A 19,674-nucleotide genomic window follows, 5' to 3' on the forward strand; every position below is an offset into this window, starting at 1 on the left:
TATAAATGGAACAAATTAGATAATTAATATTTGGTCAAGAATTTATTGATTCGTCAATTAATAATTTTGTTTATTCAAACAATTTCTTAATCAATCGTTATTAATTTAAAGCTGACAAATTTATTATTTTTTAATTATTTAAATTATTTAAATTATTTAATTCAATAAATTAACATTCAATAGAGTCAACACGCGTCAACCGTGAATAGTGAATATTTCCGAGATATTTGCATTATTTTAGAAAAAAATTAATAACTCATTACTGTTTTGCTAGAAATTAATGGCAATTTTTTTGGTAGTCATTGAATATCCACTCTTTTAAATAAACTTAATAGTGAAAAAAAATTTTGAAAAATTTTTAATTTTTAATAACAATTTTATAAACAATTAGTGTTTTTTATGCTTTCTAGAGCAAGGATTTTAATGAAATTTATATGTAAGATACATTGAACCTACATCTTTATATTCCCGAAAAAAAAAATTTGTATTTCCAATTACAACCGGAGATTTTGAATTTTTTGTTGCGCCGTGCGCCGTCATCGTGGCATCCATCGCTGTGATAAATGCCGCGGTAAACGAGCAGACTGCGCACGGCGCAACAAAAAATTCAAAATCTCCGGTTGTAATTGGAAATACAAAATTTTTTTTTCGGGAATATAAAGATGTAGGTTCAATGTATCTTACATATAAATTTCATTAAAATCCTTGCTCTAGAAAGCATAAAAAACACTAATTGTTTATAAAATTGTTATTAAAAATTAAAAATTTTTCAAAATTTTTTTTCACCATTAAGTTTATTTAAAAGAGTGGATATTCAATGACTACCAAAAAAATTGCCATTAATTTCTAGCAAAACAGTAATGAGTTATTAATTTTTTTCTAAAATAATGCAAAAATTTTTTATTATAAAAAAAGGTATAAATATTTAAAAATTTGAAAAACGGTTAAAAGTGTTTTTTTGGTTTGCTGTGAACTACAGATTTTCATAAATGTTTTGACTTTTCCAAAACTATAAAAAAAATGTATTCACGGTTGACGCGTTTTGACTCAATAATTATTTAATTAAATAAATTTATATTAAATGGTTATTTAATTGAATAAATTAATATTAAATAAGTATTTTAATTATTTGAATATTTATTAACCTTTTAATTTAATTTGAAATTTAATAAATAAAGGATCTCGGACGTTAAAGATTATTTAACTAAGGAATTTAATAAAATTAATATAAAACAATTATTAATTTGTTAATTGAAGTAAAATTAAATTAGTTTCAGTATGAGATAAAATTTACAATCGTTTAACAATGATTATATTTTTAGAAAACTGTTTTTCAAGCACCTTGGTGATTTTGTTATTTTCTATTTTTGCTATTCTTTATTTATAATTACTACTTAGAAATCTGATGAATTTAATTATTTAACTCTTTATATACTTTAATTTAAGTATATATATTATTTATTATACTAATACTATTTATTTAACCAAATCTTAAGACAGGATGACAATTTCTTTTTTTATTGAAAAAATTCGTATAGTATTAAAAATTTCAAATAGAAAAATACTTTCTTTTTGTTAAAATATAACTAATTTTTTTTCACTTTTATATAAATTGTTTCTTCTAAGAATATTTAATTTTTTTTTTTCATGAACATTATCAATTAGTTTTAACTGATTCAAAATTAGGGAATATTTAATGATCCTAAAGTTCTGAACGTTCAAACGAAAGAATATTTATTTTTCTTTTGCTCTAATGACAAAAATTAATTCTAAAGTTTCTAAATATGAAATTATCAAATTTTAGGTACATTTAGAAACTGGATTTTTTTAAATGTTTTAATTTTTTAGCAATTAGTAATTTAATAAATTTAATTAATTTAATAACTCGGTGAAAAATATTTCGTTCATTTGAATATTAATAACTTGTGGACCGTAAAATATTAATACATGTACGGAAATAATTCTCGTTAGATTCTAATCCTCATTTTCATGACATCAATGATTAAGGAATGAAAAAAGGTGAAGGAGGGTAAAATAAAATTAGGAATAAAATGTCAGTACTGATGAATGATTACCGCGAACCAGTAAAAATGGTGGCATATCACGTGTTAATGTTTCAAGCCATGCCATATAGAGTGCTGCTGAAACTGCCCCCTTCCTTGGCATTGGTAATGTCCTAAAAATTGGAACAAAAAAAAAAAATTCGTTTAGTCTAACATATAGTTTGAATTAATAATATAATAAATAGTTAATTATTAATTAATATATTAATATATAGTTAATTTTTAAAATAATTTTAATTATTTTTATTCCTAATTTTAATAAAGTCCACTCACATAACAACTAAATTAGATTCCATGGAATTTTCAAGAAGTAATTCACGTAAACGTAGATGTCTATTCGTTTTGTCCTTCATTGCCAGCAATTCCGAGTCTTTTATAATATCTATACACAAGGGAACAAAAGGATTTTCAATTTTTTTTTTCTAGAAAAGAAAAAAGCAGAAAAGAAATTTCCATATTTACTTACCCGCTTCTGTTAATCGTGAATTAGCCGGATTACAAAAGTCCACAATTAGTGAGTCGAAAAAGTTTTTCGTTCCAGTCTGAGCTGGTTTGTTAATATCCGAAATAACTTTTAAAGCTGAGTAATCTATTCTGAACTTTGAGAGAAGACTCGCCATGCTGTTTAAGAAGAAGTTTTTTATTAGTAATTTTTTTTCGCATCGTTTGTTCGAAATGCTCTTTTGAAACGTAGTCCTTTTTCTATCTAATTTATTTTATACTAATTTATTTTATCTAATTTATTTTATCTAATTTATTTTATCTAATTTATTTTATCTAATTTATTTGAATCAGTAAAATTTTAATGATTCAAATTTAGACTGGCATTAGTTATTTGGTACTTATTTGTTATTATGGTACTGGACTACTGGTGTTAGTTATTTGTTATTCAAAATTCGATTATTGGAAATTTTGGCTTACTTCCGTTGCTCGTATTCAAGTTCCGAGTGCTTGTTGGATAAGGCAAATACTCTTAATTTGCTGTTTGACCAATTTCTTCTGGTGCTTATGATGTAGGGTAGTAGGAGTGTCAGACCACCGTCGTCATACAACCACCAAACGTCTATTGTTCCTTTTTTCTGCTTCCTCTGGAATCGTGTAACTGCATCCAAAATATCTTTCGATATCGTCGCATTTTGCTTGTTCTCTGCACGTACTTCCACTGTTGGATTCGGAAATTCGTTTACTTTATTGGCTCGATTTGGCGTTGGACTTCCTGAGACAGACATGTCCGAAACACTGCTCGCTGAAAAGGGTATAAAGTTAAGTACTGCTCTCTCGAAAGTGAAAACCTAGTAGTCGCATTTGCCATTTGATTATCGGCCTTATGGAAAATAGGCTTTTAGGTTTTTACTTTGGATAACAGAGTAATTAAAGGATAAAGTATAAAAGTACGGAGGAATGGAAAGTACGAAGTCTTGATCTCGGTCTTGATGAAATACTCGATGAATACTTGATGAAATACTCGAGAAATACTCGAGAAATATGTAATAAATTTGTCATACCTTGACTCAATTGTGAGAAACTTTGATTTCCCCTAATAGTTGGAAGAATCGTTCGCCTATGTTCCTCGACATCTTCCATAACTGCACTGAAATCTAATCCTTCGGAGACTCTTAGTAGCGCCACTGCAATATGCATGTCTAGTGCTTTGCTGCAAAACAAACATAAAATTTCTGTAAATTGGGTAATAATTCAATTATTGATATTGAAAAATTCTTCAGGTTTACTCACTGCATCACATTAAAGTACATGTTCAGATTTTCCAAAGGACAAGTGGACCAGTCTTGCTTATAACCCATTAGTAGTATGTTCGGTTTGAGTTTTCCGATTCCGGATGTCTGCAACAATGATATTGCACCGTCCTGAAAATTCGCACCATCCACGAGTGAATAGAAGGCTTTTATTTTGTTTGTCCTGAACCAAGATGTGGCCATCATTGACATTGTTGCTCGGGTCTTGTAGGATAAAGAGCTCTGAAAATTTGAGAGAAAAGGATTATAATATTAAAGTATTAGAGTTGTTTTAGTACAGGTACTTTTTGTATTAAATATCTGTAGATAAATATTCGTAATATGAATCCGTAGAGAATTCGAAAGATGATGGAAATTACTTGTATGATGTCTCCACAAATAAGTAGACTTTGGTTTTTTGTAATGTGATACGCGAAATCGACGAAAGAGGATCTTGAACTTGGCGAACCACTGAGAAGCAGAATTTGTGGTCTGTAATTTTTCACGTGCTCTTCAACTCTGTCGAGTTGTTGTATTGCCGTTAGGGCATTGTTGTAAGTTTGCGCCTGTGTTGTCGAGCCCCAATTGACATCTGGAAAAATTAAATATATTTGTGTAATATCCGCGAGAAAAGCGACAGTTTTCTTTAGGGTAAATAAAACACAAGTTAATTTCTGTTTCTGCAGACTTTTCTGCACAGTATGCAGCATAGTAATGAATACTTTGCGGCATACTATGCAGAAAAGTGTACTATTCATTACTCTGCTACAAAACTATGCAGAATACTTTTCTGCAGTAATATAGTACAACTATGCTATACAGTAACATAGTACAACTATGCTACAGTAACATAGTACAACTATGTTGAGTACTTTTCTGCATAGTTTGCAGCAGAGTACTGTTTCATATTCCAATTATCATAACTATCATTTTAACGCAGCGAATGATTAGCCACAAATTTTTGTTATGAAGAAAGAAATCTTTAATTACCAGGTTTTCGATAAGCCACAACAAGATACAGGGCCATGACCACGAATAGAGTAATTAATGCCGTCCACCAAGAAATTAGGAACATTACAATCACACAAAGAATTGCTCCAGCGAGACTCAGCCACATATTGTAATACTGTGGAGAAAATAATTATCATTATTGCTGTTAGTGATAATAAAAATTATTTATGAATATTTATTCCACTAGCATGAGATGATACCTTGAAAGTCGGACGCCATCCGATCGGTTTGGCAAGACTGGCATGAAATGTACTAAAATTAACAAGAGTGTAGGCAGCCAGGAAGAAATTTGAAATTAGCGGTGCAATGATGTCCAGTTGACCTGTAAATAAATTTTGTTTATTTCCTTTTGAATCATCAATGAATCTTTTTAGAGAAGATATTATTTCTCTACTTTTTTCGTTCGTTTGAACATTCGGAACTTTATGGACATAGGAATTATTCCTAACTTTATGGGCATAGTTCCTATGTTATGGACATTTATTCCTATGTTCATTAAGTTAGGAATCAATCTTCCAATGACCATTAAGATAGGAATTAATATTTCTATGTTCATTAAGTTAGGAAGCAATCTTCCAATGTCCGTTAAGTTAGAAATCAATCTTCAAATGACCATTAAGTTAGGAATCAATATTCCTATGTCTATTAAGTTAGGAATTAATATTCCTTTCTCCATAAAGTTGGAAATCAATATTCTTATGTTCACAAGGTTCATATTTACCGATTAGAATAAAAGCAACGGCTATGACAAATGTGAGACAATATCCTCGAACAGGTTCCTTTCCTTTCTTTCCACTGAACCATGCAATGCCTGGATATAAATTATCCAAACATAGTGCTTGAAATACTTTAGGCGCAGAAACCAGAGAAGCAAGGGCACTTGAAATTGTTGCTGCAAAGCAACCCGCGTAAATAAAGGGGCCAAATGCAGAAACTAATTCTATCACCTAAAAAAGTAATTGTCAATTATCAGTTTAAATTATCCAACAAAATAAAAAAATCATAAGAGCTAGTGCAATACAATTAATGTAAATTTATTAAAAGCTTTTTTTGTGCAATTCGTTATGAATTCAATGAATGAATTTGCAGATGCATGTTATTGCAGTAGCTCCGACGAAACATTTAATTAATTTAATTAAATAAATTATTGGATAATAACTATTAAGATAGTAAATTTTATGGAATGGAGCATTTACTTGAAAACTGTTGTGGGTACCATATGGACAATTTGGCGGAGTACAATTGAAAGCAGTACCGTAGATACTCCAATTCTTCTCGGGAATACTTTCGAAGTAGGTTTCATTTTCAATGCTCGTTTGATTTTCTAAACCTCCTATTGATCTCAGAATGGAACTATTGTAAATGTTAAATAAATCCATAATATTTCCTGAAGCGTCACGCATAACTGAACCACCTACCATGATTGCTATTAGAAGATAGGAGAAGGTTGTTAAAAGAATAGCCAATAGGGTTCCTTTTGGTATCGCTGATTGTGGATCCTGTTGGGAAATTTGATTTCAATTTAGTTATACTTTAATAAAATTTGTTTCCAATATAGTTTCTTTGCTTAAAATTTCAGATTTTAGTTCTTTCGTTTGTTTGATTTGAATTTAGTTTTCTCTTTTAAAAAAGATTGGAATTTAGTTTCCTTGTTTAAAATTTGAGGTTCAAGTTTCTTTGATTAACGAGAAAATATGTTTTGAATTGAAATTTGAGGTTTTTAAGATAGTTCCTAATTAGATAATAATTAATTTCTAAATATATTTGTCAACTTTTGTGACACTGATTTTCATATTCGAAACATTAAAGGTGTTCCATGTCGATGAAAAGACTATAAATCACCTTTAAGTCCCCGGATATATTCGCACCTGCCAGAATTCCTGTGGCCGCGGGGAAGAAAATGGCAAGGACTGAAAAAAAATCGTGACTCTGTCCATCCTTTGGCCTATAGTTGGGCAAAAAGTTTTCCTTGAAGAGATTGACTGAAAAGAAAATATTAATTAGAATTTCTCGATTGTAACTATTTTTAATAGTCTATTATCTATTGCTATCGTAATTACTATCGTTAATAAACTATCGTAACAGAATTGTTTCTTACGATCATATCCAATGAATCCTTTCGCTCTTTCTTCGTCATTTTTCGGTCCAATGAATGTGCCAATTAAAAAATCGGCTATTGCTAGGAGGAGAATTATCAGAAGGCCAATTTGTGCTTTCGCCTCCCACTCCATTCCGATAATAACGATTGCAAGCAGAACCGCTATTGTTATCACTCCTAAAATTTGTGAAATTTAAATTTATATTAATTTATTTATTCAATTTAATTCATGGTTGCCACAGTTTAATTAAATTAATTTTGATGACTCAAATAATTATTAGAATTGTTCTAGTAATATTTTAGGCCCAGGAACAAATTTTTTGACTCACGATTAACAACTGTTAACAAACAATAAAAAATAATTTTTCATCTTCTGCTGATTATCGGCTGTGGTTACTTTTTATGAATTGTGAATTAAATTAATTTTGATGACCCAGATATTAATTGGAATTGTTCTAACAGTAGTTTGAGACCAGTAATTAATTTTTTTTTGAGTTTAAAAAAATTTCTGAAATTTTGCCTGTGTTTAAAGATTTTTAAGAAAATTTTAACTTAAAAATAAAAAATGTTTTTATCTCATTGCCATATAAAAATGTAAATTAAAGAAGTTAGTTTATTTATTTTTTGATTTTGAAAAAAATTACCAATTATCCTAATATCTGCATTACTGCAGTCGATAATGCAGGAATTGTAACGTTTTAGAAGATCTACCAGACTTTCACAAAAGCCAACCACGTACATTGCACACGCAACGGCATTTGCAATTGAAAAAATTATTCCTATCGATCCGCCAAACTCTGGTCCTAAGGATCTAGAAATCATATAATACGTTCCTCCTGTAATTAAAAATAAACTTTAATAGTTATATAATAATTAATTAATTAAATTTATCGCGGAAAAATAAAATTAATCACGAATAATTCTAAAAGTTCTGAAAGTTCAGATGAACGAAATTTATTTATTTTTTCTTCAAATTAAATTTCTATTACAATAATTTTGCGTCATTATCAAAATAATTAAGTAACAATTAATTATGGACGAAATTTATAAATTTCTTCTTCAAATTAAATTTTTATTACAATAAACTGTTTTTTAATACTTGACCCAAAATTATTGTAATAAAATTTTGATTTGAAAAAGAGATAAAATTCATTTGAATGTTTAAAGCTTTAGGGACATTAAAAAATTTTTAAATTTGAAATAATTTAAATTAATTTAATTTGAATTAAAAATTCAAATGTTTATGAAAATTAGGTCAATAAATAATTTCTTTATTCAAAAAAAAAAGAAGAAAGTGTTAATAAAAAAATATTTAAAATATTTCGACGAAGAGTCAAGTTTAATTACCTCCTTTAATGAGACCATTCGTGCTGATTGCTGACATGGACAGTGATGTAATTACTGTTACCATTGTTGTTGTCAATATCAACACAATTGATTGTCCTAAAAATAAAATTCATATGTTAATTAAGGCAACATTTTTTTTTATTTAAATTAAAAATTTATTAATTAAAAAAATTTTTGTTACAAAAATTTCAACTTTGAAATTTTTTCTAACTGTTTTTTATTTTATATTTTTTTTTTTTTTTTGCTCTACTTTGAAATGTAGGTAAATTCAAACTTTTACCTATTCCTGCTTCTGCAACGACCCATGAGAGTCGCAGAAACAGCATTACACCCCAAATATTGAGTAAACATCTTAGAAGCACTCCTTGAATCCAACCAAATTTTATTCCCCTTTCTGCATTTTTTAAATCAACTAATGGCAATGTGTTACTCCTTGCACTCTGGAAATGAAAATTTGAAAATTAATTAATTTTTTTCTTTTAATTTCGTTCATTTTTAGCTAATTTTGCAATTGTTTTTATTTACTGATTATTGCTATTTATTATTTTTAGATATTTATTTCAATATAAATGGGACTTGTCTTTTCGTACAAAAGTAGTTGTTTTATTATTATTATTTTTATTTTTATTAATAATATTTTTATTAATTATTTATTTACTTAACACAGGCGGGCAAAATAATAATAATTATTATATTAAAGGTGGTGAATTAAAATTAAAATTAAATTTATTGAAATTTAAATTCATCCTAAATTTAAAAATAATAATTATTATTATTATCAAATGTTTAATAACTTATTGTGATATATTTGTTAGTATTAATTAAAGACTCGAGTTTTTTTTTTGCAAATCCTGTTTGCAAGTTAATTAACAATTTTTTTTTATTATGAAAAGAAAAATAGAATTACAAAAAAACAAAGAGGAACTAAAGTAATAATAAATGTCAAAATATTGATTTAAAACGTTGATAAAGTGTGGGATTTAATTAAACTTGCGGATATATATCATTCTCTTTTTGTTTATTGCGCATTAAATATCATTTTGCACAAGTATAATAATTTCTACAAATTTACGATAATACATTTTGAATGTATAAATGTTGACGTATTTTTAAAATTCTAATTTTTGTTTTATATATAATTATCATAATTGTTATACTATTCGAATTTTGTCATTTACTATTAATTTTTTTATAATAGATGTAAATGTTTTTTAAGCTTTTAATTATTTATCATTAGTTCCTATTTTTTTATTTACTGTTAATTTTTTACCACTTATTATTTACTATTTCTATTTTGACATTTACTATTACCGCGTTTTACTATTTTCAAAATTTTACTATTTTACTATTTTTTACCTACTATTCCTCTTTTGCTTTTGCTTTAATCAACTAGATTTTTTTGTGTAAAGAATTAACTATTTTCAAACTAAATATTTTTGTTTGTAATATTTTTTAAAATTTGTTTTTTATTTCAGTTATTTTTTTAAACAAATTTTGTCTTGTTAAAAATGAGAAAATGGAAAAAAAAACGTAATAATATTAAATTAACAACAACAAGAATAATAATAATAATAATAATAATAATAATAATAATTATTATTATTATTATTATTATTATTATTATTATTATTAGGTATTATTATTATTATTACAGTAATAATAATTTTATGAATTTTATTAATTTCAATAATTTTAATATAATTATAATTTCACAATTGTTCAAACTTTCACTGCATTTTTATCAAAAGATTGCAGGTGACTTTATTGAGGAAGGGTTCATAAGAGACCAATAAAGAATAACGATTTATGTAATAGTGCCCGGAATATCAAATGTTCTCTTCACATTTGAACATTAGTTTAGATCCAAGTACAAATTCTGTCAATTCGTATCCTTGAATTATATTAACAATATTCTTAATTTCTTAATATTCAAAAATTATTACAAACAAAAATATTTAGTTGAAAATATTTAATTTTTTTATACAAAAAAAATCTCGTTGATTAAAGCAAAAGAGGAGTAGTAAGTAAAAAAAATAATAAAATAGTAAAATAGTAACAGTAAATAGTAATAACAAAAAAGCACTAACTCATTTTCCGAGACTTAATTTAATTTAAAAACCCAAAGGCCATAAAAATAGTTAGCAATAAAAATTGTACACTCGTTGTTTTAATTAAAAAATTTTCGACAATAAAAATTCTAACATTTGATTATGTAATCCATTTGATTAAATGTAAAAATGTAAAAATTTTGAGTCTATTGCAAAGATTTTCTTCTTCCTCTTAATAATAATAATTTTCAACATGATTATAATAAATTATTGTCGTTAATTGTCTGAAAGTGTTTTGCATCGTTACAATTCATTATTGTGGACCGAAATGAAGATGAGTTGATTCACTTTTATATCTTATGTATGTATGTATATATGCACATATATAAGACGAGAGCAATTTTCAGTTACATGATTGCTAAATGCTGGGGCTGACAATGATTGTTATAATTCAAATAAATTGTCAGCCTTTGGAGGAACTTATAGCGCCATTGTGTTACAATTTATTGGTTTTCATATTTACCGAGCATATTAATTATTCGAGTTAAGTTGAATTGATATCGATTCAAAATTACTATTGTCTTTCACTTTTAACAATTTATTATCTTTTAATTCTGATTACATCGACTTTATAATACATTTTTTGTAAATAATTTCATTTTTAATATTTTTATATAATCCTTTTTACTCACCCAGAGAAAAATTTTATTTAAACCAAATATATTTTATTTGAATTAAATATTTTTCTCAGAGTCAACTAAGTTATTTATTTGGTTTAAAGAAAATTTCTATAAGACATGAAACTTTTTTTTGAACAAAATAAATTTTTATTTGAACAAAATAAAATTTTATTTAAACTAAATAAAATTTATTTCAAACGAATAAAAAGTCTAATTGGCTCTGAGTCAAATATATTTTTTATCTATAATAGGTACAATATAAATAAATATTTATTGATATAATTTAATAATTTAATAACAACGTATATTGATATCTAATCTATATTAAACAATATTGGAATAAAAGTCATTTATAGACTTTAATCACTTCCGTATTTTTTATAGAAACTTATCAAAACCAAATTATTTTTATATTAATACATATTATAAATTATATTTCAATAAAACAGTTATTTGATATTCTTGATATAATAATTCCGGAAAAAAATATTTTTCAATAAAAATAGCACGTTAATTATAATATTTCAAAAAATTTTAATTATCGAAGGTTTTATTTATCCAAATAAATTATATTTGGTTCGAATAAAATTTTTCTCTGGATGAATAATTTAAAATTATTTATAAAAAGAAACTTATTTATAGAAAATAATTAATGATAGAGCAAAATTATTTAGAGAGAAAAAATTATTTACAGAGAAAATTATTCATAGGAAAAATTATTTGTAGAAAATAATTATTTATAGAGAAAATTATTTGTAGAGAATAATTATTTGCAGAGAATAATTATTTGTAGAGAATAATTTTTTACGAAAAAAATTATTCATAGAGAAAAATTATTATTTACAGAGAAAATTATTCATAGAAAAAATTATTTGTAGAGAATAATTATTTATAGAGAAAATTATTTACGAAGAAGATTATTCATAGAGAAGAATTATTATTATCGAGGAGAATAATTTTTTTTTATAAGTGATGATGAATTCTTTTTTTTTTTTTTTTTTTTTTTTTTTTTTGGTGTGTATATTTGAAAATTTCATTTGTCACGATATTTTGCAACCGAAATATTAGTCACCATCATGGTCGCGTTAACGATTTAATTAGTTTCATGTACGTGAAGGTCTAAAATTCGACCCGACCTGATCAACTCCTCTTGACTAACTCTGGGAGTCTTCTTGTTAAAAATTTATTAATCTTTTTATAGTATAATATTAAAATGGCATTAGTCATTCAATCTTTATTAAAAGCAAAGTTCAAACGTCGAACTTATTTATTTACAACTATTTTTTAAGACGAAAAGAAGTGTTCTCAATTTGATATATAGAATATTTATTTAAAAATAATAATAATAATAATAATTATCATTTGTTTATAATTTCTATTAATAGTCTTTTATTCAACCTTGTGCATTTACAGTATCAAACGAAATGTCTAAGAAAAAAAGGGGGAAAAAAGATTCTTAACGTCCAGAGAATCTAGTGTTATCGCTATACAAGGTCTGTTCAATTATTTTCTATAATCCTTTCCTTTAGTAAGTTGGAGAAAATGAGGTGGTTGGAATACTTCAATAATGAATCATTAATTTCAAGAATTTTTTTTTATTTTGTTTAATTAGAATTAAATTAAGTTTGGTATTTTTTTTTGTTTAATTATTAGAGTAAAATTTATTTTGTTCCTCATTTTGTTTAATTAGAGTGAAATTTATTGTTGTTTCTAATTTTGTTTAATTAAAATAAGAATTTTGAATTTATTTTAATTAATATTCATTTTTTTTTATTTATTTTAATTTTGAATAAGAATTTGTTCAATTAGAGTAAAATTTTTTTGTTTCTAATTTTGTTTAATTAGAGTAAAATTTATTTTGTTTCTAATTTTTTTTAAATTAAAATATGAAATTAATTTTGAAACAAAATTTGTTTAATTATTAGAGTAAAATAAAATTTGTTTCTAATTTGGTTTAATTAAAATAGGAAATTGATTTTATTTTACTTTTAATTTTGTTTAATTAAAATAAAATTGCTTTTATTTTTAATTTCTTTAATTAAAATAAAATATAGATTTCTTTTTTAATTTAAAGAACTTGAAAAAAATTCTGGAAAATATTGATTGTTTGTGAATATTACTAAAAAGAGTGTTTTTTTAATAATCGAATTAACGAAAAGTGAACTTTCTCAATTTATTTCAATTTTTCAATTATTTGAAAATTTTTTTTCATGAGTTCCGATAACTAAAGTTTTATATTTGAAATTTTTTTTGAATATTTTATATATCTGCTTTTTCATATATTTTTAAATCGTAGTTTGCTTTTCCTGAAAAATAAAGTTTAGTCCGTGAGAAACGAAAAAGATAATAGTGAAAAGTTAAAAATTTTGTTATCTAATCTTCAACAAATTAAAAGGTAGCAGTTATTGATAAATTCAAATTAAAAATTGGGTAAAGAGAGAAAAATATTGATGAAGAAGGAAAAAAAAGAAAAGAAGAAAAAATAGAAAGGTAAAAAAGAAAGGAAAGAACAAAAGGAAAAAAAAGAAAAACATAAATGAAAGAAAGAAAAGAAAAAAGAAAAGAAAGAAAAGAGAAAGGGAGGTAGAGAGAGAGGGAGAAAATAAAAAAATAAAAAACAAAAATATTTTTGAAGAAACTAAAAAATTTGTAAACAATTATTCATTTGAATGATAAGCTTCGTTTTTTATTGTTATTTCACACGTCATCTCGCATAAAAATGTTTGTTAACGAAAACTTTTTTCAACTGTTTCCTTTTTTTTATTGCCTTATTCTCTCGTACTCTTGATAAAGTAGTCATATTTTTATGAAGTGATAAAGTTTTGTTTCTCAAGGGGATTTCTATTTTTTCTTCCACCTTTTACATATATGCTCTCCTCGAAAAAGTATTTCAGTATAGAAATTTAAAAAAAAAGAAAATAATAATAAAAATAATACGTACATATAGTACGCCATAAATTATATCTAATCTACCTTCTCATAAACACGTTAACTGTTAAAACAGTGATTTTTTCATTTTTAATGATTTAAATGCTTCTTTAGACATACATTTAACGATAATCAACCCAACCGGTAGTTAGATTGCAGGTATTTATTTTTTTACTCTCAAAATGTAAACCGTTTTAAAATGAATTGTTTAAATTAAAATTTGAATTAAAAAAATTGGAAATTAAATAAAAATTTGTTAAATTAAAATTAAGAATAAACGAAAATGAGTGAACATTAAATAAAAATTAAATGAAAATTATTAAAATTAAAAATAAATGAAAATGAGTGGAAATTAAATGAAAATAAATGAAAATTAAACGAAAATTGTTATAAATTATATTTAGAAGTATATTTCCGTTTATATATAGAATCAAGTGGTGTAATTAAATAATTATACAGTCAATCTCTATTATTTATTATCTTTCACGAGATATTCTTGGAGTTTTTCTCTGCGTGTTAAAAAAAAATTGTTATACCTTATTTAAAAGTGTTGGATTGTGAAGTTCGTCTAGAGATGGCCTGTGGGCAACTTGAATACTTAAAATGTTTCTATAATTATCGAGTCTTGGTAAAGCTTCCCTTGTCATATATTTTAAGGATTTTCTTGTTTCCTGTTCGGCTAGGAGACTTGCTCGTCCTTCCATACTGTCTACACGATTAACATGAAATCTTGTTCTTCTCAGTTGATTTAATTCAACGTCCTCCAGGTCTATGTCTCTCGATCTTCCGTTTTCGAAAGCCATGGTGCTTTTTTTTATTTCTTACTGCAAAGAAAAAATTCTATGAGGAAAATAACAAAAAAATTCATGTCCCTAAAGATTTAAGTGAATGATAATTTTTATTACTTCTTCACCTAGAAAAAAAATATATTTGACTCAGATTAGCTCTGAAGTAAAATTGAACTTTAAAAAAACTAAACAATTTCTTTGCTTCAAATAAATTTTATTTGGTTCAATTAGAAATTTTAATTGTGACGTGTAAAATTTTTATTTGAAACAAATAAATAATTTAATAGGCTCTGAGAAAAATATAAGTTTATTTAACTGAAATAAAAAATTGTATTTGGTTCAAGTAGACCTTTTTTTAAGCCAACGAATTTTATTTGGTTCAAAAAAACTTTATTTGGTTAGAATAGAACTTGTTATGCGCCACGATATGTTATTTGGTTCAAAATAAAATTTTATTTGGTTCAAATAGAATTTTTTGTACGTTAAAAAGTTTTATTTGGTCAAAAAAACTTTATTTGGTTAAAAAATAACTTTATTTGGTTAGAATAGAACTTGTTATGCGCCACAAAATGTTATTTGGTTCAAACAAAATCTGTTTAGTTTAAGTAGGAATTTCTTTTACGTTATAAAATTTTATTTGGTTTAAAAAATATTATTCGGTTCTTGATAAACTATAATATTCGTATATAATATAACTTCGGTTTTTGATAAACTATATTTTGTTCAAATTAAAGTTTCATTTGGTTTAAATACAATTTTATTTGGTTCAAAAAGAATTTTTTTTACGTTAAAAAATTTTATTTGGTCAAAAAAACTTTATTTGGTTCAAAAAATCTTTATTTGTTGAAAAATAACTTTATTTGGTTAGAATAGAACTTGTTATGCGCCACAAAATGTTAATTGGTTAAAAATAAAATTTTATTTGGTTCAAGCAAAATCTGTTTGGTTCAAATAGGAATTTTTTTTACGTTATAAAATTTTATTTGGTTTAAAAAATATTATTCGGTTCTGATAAACTTTATTTTGTTCAAAATAAAGTTTCATTTGGTTTAAATACAATTTTATTTGGAAAAAAAATATATTTGACTCAGATTAGCTCTGGAGTAAAATTAAAAATTAAACTTTAAAATTTGGTTCAAATAGAATTTCTTTTACACCCAGAGAAATGGTATATTTGTCTCAGAACCAACTAGACTTTTTATTTGTTTGAAATAAATTTTATTTGGTTTAAATAAAATTTTATTTATCTCAAATATATGTTTTATTTATGTCGAATAAAATTTTTATTTGAAAGAAATAAAAAGTCTAGTTGGTTCTGAGACAAATATACGTTTATTTAATTCAAATAAAATATATTTGGTTTATAATATTTTTCTCTGGGTGTACGTTAAAAAATTTTATTCGTTTCAAAAATATTATTTGGTTCCAGTAAACTTTTTTTTTGTTCAAAATAAAGTTTCATTTGGTTTAAATACAATTTTATTTGGTTCGAATAGAATTTCTTTTACGTTAAAAAATTGTATTCGTTTCAAAAATATTATTTGGTTCCAATAAACTTTATTTTTGTTCAAAATAATAAAATTTCATTCGGTTCAAATAAGTTCTATTTGAACCAAATTTTATTTGGTTCAAATAGATATTATTTAAACCAAATGAAATAGAACTTTTTTTACATTTAAAAATTTTGTTTAGTTCCAATAAATTTTATTTTGTTCAAAATAAAATTTCATTTGGTTCAAATAAACATTATTTGGTTTGATTATTTTTTTATTACTAATTGAATAATTCTTTTAATATATTAATTAAAAAATCCTTTTTTATGGAAAGAAGAAATTTAATAGAAAAAATTCGCTTTGTATTTAATTAAAAAATAATGGGATTTCAGTGAATGATAAAAATTAAAATAAATAAAATTAATTTCGAAATTAATGTATAGTAATCAATTTTTTTTATATGGGGCACACGGTGTCTTATTTCAATATGTACTTAGTGGATTTAATATATACTTAGTTTGAAACATAATCTTATTGTGTAGAAAAATTTGATGTCAAGTTATTAATAATAACACAGGTGTAATAGTATCTTCTCTTTTGCAATTTATAAATTAGAAATAGTTGTTTTTAGTAAATTTTTATTTTAGTTTTAGTTAGTTTATCAGTTTATTAATTAATATCAAATAATAATTACCTATTTAATAAAAAAATAATAATAGTTTATATTTTTACTATGTTAATCATTTTATTTATTTATTTATTTATTTATCGAATAGGCCTTTAAATTTTTAACTTTATTTATTAATCACTTTATATTTGTATTTATTTATTTATTTATTTATTCAAAAGTCAAAAACTATTGTATTATTACAAAAGTATTTAAATTATATATTTCCTTTTTTATCCAATACTTTTTTCATTTAATTTTTTTATGTTATATAATTTACAGATATTATATACTTAAAAAAAAGTACTGATAGTTACAATTTCTGTCTTTCGTTTATATCATTTTTTATGACACCGATTGTTATAAGAAGTACCCTTTGCCTTGAAACAATTAATGAATAACGACTGCGTGGGTTATCAATTATGAAATTATTCTTAATGACAATTTCCACACATAATTAAAAATGTCAGTTCTTCATAATATTACCAAAATTTTTTTTTTTTTTTTGATTTTTTTAAATGGTTATTTTTATTGAAAAAAATTTGTTTAAGAACTCTTTTGTTTCATTATTTTTAATTTTGTTATATTGCTTTTATTATTGTAGTCTTTTTATTAATAATAATAATCACAATCATAATACTCATAAAAATAATAATAATAATAATAATAATGATAATAATCACAATTATAATAATCATAAAAATCATAATGATAATGATAATAATAATAATAATAATAATAATAATAATAATAATAATAATAAAAATAAAAATAATAATTATACTAACAATAATAAAAGAATATTTTTCTTCTTTTTCATGTTTCGTTTTATGTGCTTGAATATGTAAAAAGTTGTTACCTTTAATGTAATCTTGAAAAAATTTTTATGTGTAAATATTTATACATATGGCGCGAATATTCATTGAATTATTCTTTTTTACTTGATTATTAGTTTTTTAATGAATAATGTAATTGGAGCTTCGTGTGAAGATAGAAATCGTCTTTTCTTCCGGTTAAGAGAGAACTTTCCTCATTTTACATGTGACATATGCGAAACATTAACTATTTTTTTACATGACATGATTTTTTTATCTACATTATTATTATTATTTTTATTATTAAAATTTTTTGATTTTTAAAATTTTTAATATTAGTAAAATTATTATTATTGTTATTATTTAGGTTTATTATTATTATTATTATATTTATTTTAAAGAATTATGTTTATTCAAAAGAAAAAAGAATTTTATTTTAACGGCTATTTTTGAAAGTAAAAATATTCTTACAAAAATGAAAGAAATGTTTCAAAAATTTAATATTTGCTCTGGGTTCTAAATTTTCTCGTAACGCACCTGAATTGACAGAATTCTCCAAGTTTCCGCATTGTGCAAATTTAAAACCTTTTATTTTGCAAAATTAGAAAATTTTTTTTTTAACAAAATAGTAGTTTTTTTAAAACAAACTAAAATATTTGCTTATTACTAGACTTTATTTATTAAAATCGGTTAATTAGAAAAATATTTTTGAATTTCTTTAAACATTTCTTTTATTTTTTAACAATATTTTCTATCTATTATTAAGTTTTTTGTTCAGTATTCAAATTTTTTATTATTTTATTTTTTTTTATTTTACTTTTATGGGTTTATGAAAATTTTTTAAAAAACAATTTTTACTTTTAACCATAAAATTTTGTTACCAAAAAAAAATTTGTTTAAGAAATAAACCCATTTTTCTATTAATAGAAGTAATTATACTCATTATTTAAATATTTTTCTATTAGTCATTTTGATAATTTCTTTTTCAAAGATTAAAAATTTCCATTTAAAATATTTTTTGCGTGTGAAAAATTTTCAGAAAAGATAAATTTAAAATTAATTTTCCACCGATAACTAATTTTTCTTGTTAAAATTATTCAGTCAGTTCTTTGGTAGGTAAATTATTCACTCTTATCAAAATGAAATTTTCTCCTTTCGCATATAAAATTCCATGAAAATTATCTGGCAAAATTCCAAGAAGAATAAAAAATATTTCTATAAAGAATTCGTTGATGGGGGGCGAAGGGAATATCAATATAAAATTTACCTGATAATTTCGAATTTTTTCTCCAACTTTTTCTAAAGAAAAATAAATTCCACTTGATTATTTTCTCAGTTTTCCATTGTAACCCATTGTGTGATTATCAATCAGTCCTTGATTGGAACAAGTTTTAAATAAGGCATCTGTTACCCTGTAAAACCAGAAATCACTTCCTGTTTTTTGGGGCGAAAAAAAAGTTTTTTTAAACTGAACACTTTACACTATTTTCTTTTTAGTTTTAGTATTTTTTTTCTCCTAATATTTTGTTGGTTAATTTAAATATTTGTTGTAATGCTAAATTAGGAGAAAATGAATTTTGAGTAGCAGGAGAAATATCACAGAGACCAAATTTTTTTTTATTCTCGTCGGCTATACAGCCGGCTTTTTATTTTACACACAGAGCACGCTGTTTTATTCTAAGAGAGAAAGCACACGTGCTTTGGTGATAATATAATTTTTTTGCGCGTGCGTATAAATATTTTTGCCTTTCGAATTTACATTGAGAACAAGAAATTAATGCAGAGAAAAATAATAGCAAAAAACAAAAAAATAATAATAAAATAAAAATGATTCTTAACCAAACGGTTTTGTTAAACCGGCACGTGTGACCTTTATGAAAGCCCGATTTCCACTGACGAGGATTGCACAATCTCCTCGCATATAACGGCGCATATACACACGTCCACCGATTCCTATTATAGAGGAGTTGGTGTGCACATTCACATATTTAAACTGAAAGAGA

General features: G+C 24.3%; 1 protein-coding gene across 1 annotated transcript; it reads right to left on the minus strand.

The window, feature by feature from the left end:
• Positions 1-1,827: 1,827 nt before the first annotated feature.
• On the minus strand, positions 1,828-19,559 carry LOC122510263 (bumetanide-sensitive sodium-(potassium)-chloride cotransporter). The gene is made up of 18 exons (XM_043624765.1): positions 18,939-19,559; positions 14,445-14,732; positions 8,533-8,692; positions 8,253-8,348; positions 7,550-7,741; positions 6,906-7,082; positions 6,650-6,789; positions 6,004-6,306; positions 5,529-5,754; positions 5,008-5,129; positions 4,787-4,922; positions 4,177-4,388; positions 3,798-4,039; positions 3,569-3,717; positions 2,985-3,309; positions 2,530-2,684; positions 2,337-2,445; positions 1,828-2,176 (listed from the first exon to the last, which is right to left on the minus strand). Exons 2-18 carry the CDS (start codon positions 14,709-14,711, stop codon positions 2,041-2,043), a joined length of 3,147 nt encoding a protein of 1,048 aa, XP_043480700.1. The 5' UTR covers positions 14,712-14,732; positions 18,939-19,559; the 3' UTR covers positions 1,828-2,040.
• Between the last annotated feature and the right edge of the window lie 115 nt (positions 19,560-19,674).

This window comes from Leptopilina heterotoma, unplaced genomic scaffold (genome assembly GCF_015476425.1).
Source record: "Leptopilina heterotoma isolate Lh14 unplaced genomic scaffold, ASM1547642v1 Lhet_68, whole genome shotgun sequence".
Classification (NCBI taxonomy): domain Eukaryota; kingdom Metazoa; phylum Arthropoda; class Insecta; order Hymenoptera; family Figitidae; genus Leptopilina; species Leptopilina heterotoma.

Excerpts from the sequence above, each read along its gene's own strand:
- LOC122510263 (XM_043624765.1), bottom strand. The coding sequence starts at position 14,711 with ATGGCTTTCGAAAACGGAAGATCGAGAGACATAGACCTGGAGGACGTT. Across the intron at positions 6,307-6,649 it reads ATATATCCGGGGACTTAAAG|GATCCACAATCAGCGATACC; the intron begins GTGATTTATAGT and ends ATTTCCCAACAG. Across the intron at positions 2,177-2,336 it reads GAATCTAATTTAGTTGTTAT|GACATTACCAATGCCAAGGA; the intron begins GTGAGTGGACTT and ends TCCAATTTTTAG.